This window comes from Buceros rhinoceros, unplaced genomic scaffold (genome assembly GCF_000710305.1).
Source record: "Buceros rhinoceros silvestris isolate BGI_N320 unplaced genomic scaffold, ASM71030v1 scaffold29511, whole genome shotgun sequence".
Lineage (NCBI taxonomy): Eukaryota > Metazoa > Chordata > Aves > Bucerotiformes > Bucerotidae > Buceros > Buceros rhinoceros.
This window is the reverse complement of record NW_010396418.1, coordinates 1,001-6,015: the sequence shown is the minus strand read 5'-3', so window position 1 is coordinate 6,015 and position 5,015 is coordinate 1,001. Positions and strand designations below refer to the sequence as shown.

At 50.7% G+C, this 5,015-nt stretch overlaps 1 protein-coding gene across 1 annotated transcript in view; it reads left to right on the top strand.

Moving 5' to 3' along the window:
- The window catches only part of LOC104502005 (1-aminocyclopropane-1-carboxylate synthase-like protein 1), an 11,941-nt gene extending 9,987 nt beyond the window's left edge, over positions 1-1,954 (top strand). Inside the window, exons 11-14 of the mRNA XM_010145907.1 lie at positions 234-375; positions 582-724; positions 1,095-1,248; positions 1,466-1,954. Of these exons, the coding sequence (XP_010144209.1) occupies positions 234-375; positions 582-724; positions 1,095-1,248; positions 1,466-1,764 (738 nt within the window). The 3' untranslated portion in view covers positions 1,765-1,954. The remainder of the gene's footprint in view (positions 1-233; positions 376-581; positions 725-1,094; positions 1,249-1,465) is intronic.
- Positions 1,955-5,015: the final 3,061 nt, after the last annotated feature.

Sequence of the window (5,015 nt, the reverse complement as noted above, 5' to 3'; positions counted from 1 at the left end):
CCCTGGAGGGGTTTCCCAGCCGTGTGGAGGTGCTGCTGGGGGACAGGGGGGACCTGGCGCTGCTGGGGAACGGGGGGAGCTCCATGAGCTGAAAGATCTTCCCCAGCCAAAGTGATTCTGTGATTCCTGGCTGGGTGGGTTGGCCTGGTGTCCCCAGGTTCCTCATGCTGGAAGGAGCAGTCGTAATGGGATCCTGGTCTTCCCACGTAAGAGTCTCTCTGTGTCTTCTGCAGGATTTTGCTGTCTCTGGGATTCGTTTTGGTACTTTATATACAGAGAACCAAGACGTTGCTAACGCGGTGGCTTCTCTGTGTTATTTCCACGGGGTTTGTGGACCAGTCCAGCATAAGGTCGCGCAGCTGCTTAGAGACAGAGGTGAGTCAGTAGCTCCATGTGTGATCCTCTGTGTCCTGCATGTCGTGGCATCTGGGGGATCCCCTCCCCTCCTCTTACTTTCCCAAGCGGTCCAACAAAACGTGGAGGCGAAGGGTTCCAGTGTTCTGGAAACTTGATCAGCTCTGAATTCTTTCTCAGTTTGTGATTTTCTTTGTTTTTTGTCTTTATCTTCTCCTCCTGGTCAGACTGGATCAACCAGGTGTACCTGAGGGCCAACCGTGCCCGCCTCAAAGCTGCCCATACCTACGTGACGGATGAGCTGAAGACCCTTGGCGTTCCTTTCCTGAACCGCAGCGCAGGCTTCTTTGTCTGGATCGATTTCCGGAAGGTTGGTAGTGGCAGGGGCGGAGGCTTCTCCTGGGCTGAGGGCGGTGCCACGGCAGCTAGAGGACACTCGAATGCTGTGAGAAGCGGTTTAGCAGCTGCGTTGTCTGGCTGAGCAGAGGGAAGGGCTGCCTGGTCTTTCTGTCTGTTCTCTTCCTTTCGTCTGTCTATCCATTTCCCTCCTTGCAGGAATTTCACTCTTCTCAAGCCACTTTCCTCCCCATTTCTTCCTTTCTATCACAACTGCTGTACCTCAGAGGTAAAGGGTGTCTCCCCTGGCCTTGGCAGACCTCATGGGAATCACAAATGCATGAGGATTTCGGTGGTTTAGCCTATATGTCTCTAACCTCTGGCCCTTCTGCCGACTCTCCTAGTACCTTAGGACAGGCACGTTTGAGGAGGAGATGCTGCTCTGGAAGCGTTTTCTGGATAACAAGGTCCTCCTGTCGTGCGGTAAAGCCTTTGAATGCAGTGAACCCGGATGGTTCCGCATCATCTTTGCTGACAAGACCCACCGGCTGCAGTTAGGTCAGTAACGTTTTCTTCTCGTTCTCCTCCCACCAGAATTTCTGTCTCACTGTTTCCTCCTTTCCTTAATCCTAAATGTATCCTATTATTATTATTAGCCTCTCGTTTCTCCATTTTTCCTCCCTTCTATCCTCCAAATTTTTCTGGATCTGACAGATTTGTGGACGCTCGTGGCTTAGCTACTCCGCTGGTGTTTCTCCTCCTTACCCCGCTGCAGGTATGCAACGGATCCGCAAGGTTTTGGAGGAGCGGGAGCAGGAGATCCTGGCTGAGGAGAAGGAGCAGCCCTGTCAGTCAGACCAGGACGGCAAAGCCGACAGCACCGATGAAGTCATCTTTGTGTCCCACCACCAGGAGCCTACCTGTGCCGGGAGCTCCAGCCTCGGTGACCTCATTGGCCTCCTGCAGCAGCAGATGCGTTCGTCCGACTGGCTGCAGAAAAACACAGCCGAGCAGTTCGCGCAGGAGAAGCCGGAGATCTACGACGTGTTCAGCAAACTGGTGGGGAAGCAGTAGGGCTCCGCGTGCCTTCAGGGGCCTTCCTGAGCAGTGACTGACCCCAGGCCCCGGCCAGCTCAGCGCTGACTTCCAGCAAATCATGTACTTTCTGTATAGCGAGAAACTGTCTTTGTAAACCCCCTCCACTCCCCACTCCCGCCTGCGAGCTCTCGATTTGTACTGTACAGGAGCGTTCCTTGGGCTGAGGGCAGGGAACGGTGGGGTCTGGTTCGCCTGCTGCCCCCGTCCTGCGGTGTCACTCTATTTTTTATTTCATTTCTAATGAATATGCTCTTAACTCTCTTAAGCTCCTGTGGTGTCAGTTTTTTAATACTTCTTACGTCACACTTTCTGGGAAGACAGAGGTTGTTAAAATTGCAAATTTTTCCTTTCCCCGAATGATGGTCAGATGTAAGTCGCTGCTCTGGGCCAGAAGGTGACTGCTGTCGCTGAGAGGTGTTTTGGGGAGGGAGAACCCGGCTGCAGCCAAGGGTAAATAGGCACGTCTGTGGGTTCCTCTGCCGGGGTGAGGCTCTCCAGGCCACAGTCTAGTCCAGGTTCTGTAACGCCTTTCAGTTTGATCTGGTTTTGTCTGTCCTCAGAGCAGACAGCACCCAACCCCCTCGCTCGGTGAAATGCCCGCTTCTGTTTCTCTCTGTTTTTGCATCCACATAATGAACAGCATCCACTGGACTCTGGGCACAGCGTCCACAAACGAGCTAGGAACGGAGGGGTGGCTGGAAGCAGATCCTTCCCGTGCCTGCAGGCCCATCCCTTCTGCTCAGCAGGGAGGTGCTTTAGCACGACAACACCGATTCTTCTCCCACGCAGCCGTGTGTGCCTGTACCGTGTGGACCAGCCTTCCCAGGGGGCACCTTCCACCATGGTCACGGTCATTCAGGTGGTTTTTTTGCTGTGTTTGTCAATATGCAGGGTAATTTTTAGATTAAACAGTGTTCTTCGCTCTCCATCCTCTCTTTTCCATTTCAAAAGACACCGTTTCCTGCATGATGGTGATAAAGTTGGAAAGCTCCTTTTGCAGATACAAAGATCTTTAATTTCTGCTACTGTAAAACTTCAGGCATTGGAGAGGAATTTCAGCTGGTTTTTCTGCGTATGTATTAATCCAGAGGCCAAGGAAATGGCCTGTGAATCCTGACTGGAAGTGTACCTTTCTGCTGTCATGTGTTCCAGAAGTAACCAAGCTTCATCCTGGTGGCCTTAAGAAATGTGTGTATAATGTGCATATAATGAGTTACAGAGGCAAAAGGTCAAATTTAGGCTAAATTCTGTGCTGTCAAGGGAATCACACATGAAGAACCATCTTTCACTCTTCTGACTGAGCCACCAGTGTGGAACTGGACAGGCAGGAACACACCCCTTGGTCCCACAATATGCATGTGTCTTGCTTGGATTTCACCCCTGGAGATGATTCAGGAGAAGGGTGGTGGTGAGAGTTCAGGGGAATTTGGACTTTGATCTGGCAGTCACTCCATGAGGGGGGATGTTGGGGGTCAAAGACTTCCAGCGGTACCGTGGCGGCTCCTCTGGTTTTCTTCTCGGGCATCGTAGCTTTTGGCGGGTGAGCGGGCATAATGAGTGGCAAAAGCGTCCATCTGTATCACAAACCAAGAGACCAAGGCACAGGCAGCAAACAATTCCTGCGCCCGCAGCGAGGGGAGGGCGGAGAATCGCCTGCGCAGTCTGGAGGAGAGTCTGAGCAGTGGCTGCAGAGAAGGTGGTGGCAGCTGGAAGTCCCTGGTCCCTCTCGGATGCCAGCACCGAGGCGAGGTTGGTGAGGTAGTGCTGTAGTCATAAGCATCACATTTGCTTATTAGTTTGGTGTTTGTCCACGTGCAATAATTTAAAGGACATTCTTTGGTGATTATCATCTATTTTCCGTTTACTCTTGGGTGTCCCCAGAGAAAGTGATAGCATGAGACAGGTCTCCATGCTGGAGCGGGAGGGGGGAGCTACAGCCGGAACACTGGGCATATGGCTGGGTTTTATTTCTGTATCCTACAGGGTGTCTGAGCAATGAAAATCTGGGGAGAAAGCTCTCAAAATGAAGAGCTGGGTATGGCTGTAAGAGCGTTAGCTGAAGCGGTGTTTCTGGGGGCTCCTGTAACGAACCCAACCGTTAATTACTCCTCATTCTCTTGTGGAGGTCTGGCCACTCCTGTGTCAGTATCCAGTAGTTCTGTAAGGGGGGTTTCACCTGCCGATGTTCAGTGCCCAGAGGGTGGGATGGTTGAGCTGTCACTGCTGGGATAAATGTTTGTTTTGACTGTACAAACCCCATAAATGTTGCAAATGGCCTTTACTGTTTGAAAAGAACTGGTAAACATTTAGAAAGTCCTGTGTTTATGTACGCAGAAGTTACATCAACTCTTACGCGCTGTTAGAATACCCTGACAGAGAAAACACTGCCTGCACGAACTGTTCCTTCTGCTGCCTCCGCCCTCCGTGTTCTCCCCGCTCGCTAGTTCTCATCGTTACTATTGACGGCCTTTATTTCTGTGTGGCAAATCTCTACAGGAACAAAAAAAAAGGATAGAGAACTGGCTAAGAACTCTGTGTGTGTGTGTGTCCCCATTTCTTTCATTTACCAGTTTGCAAGAGGCACATGGAGCAGAACCTGAAATGCTGAAGCTGCTCTGAGCTGTATTTAAAATTGCTGCCTCTCATCTGAAATCAGAAGTGCCCTCAGGATGAGTGTAACCCTGTGCCTTCAGCACCTACGGCCATCACGGTCAGGCAAGATGATAAAATCCGCTCTGTGCAGAAGTTCTTGAGTTCAGGTCGTTGTTTGTTTGAGTGCAGAGAGGGTCCTCCATGGTTTCAGGGTCCTTCCCATGTTCTAGTCTCTCTTTTCCCCTCGTTCTTTCTTAATTCCAGAGAAATGTGCAGCAATACATGAAGACCAGGACAAAGTAACCTGCAAGGATATACAGTATAAAAAAAGATGCGTATAAAATATGAGAAAACCAGTGGCAAGACACACTCAGGCTTCATTCTGATTGATGCTTCATTTATTATCACCAGCAAACTGGCCGGCGCCACGGCCCCAGCTTACCTGCCGCTGCAGGGAATTCCAGAGAAATGTGCAGCAATACATGAAGACCAGGACAAAGTAACCTGCAAGGATATACAGTATAAAAAAAGATGCGTATAAAATATGAGAAAACCAGTGGCAAGACACACTCAGGCTTCATTCTGATTGATGCTTCATTTATTATCACCAGCAAACTGGCCGGCGCCACGGCCCC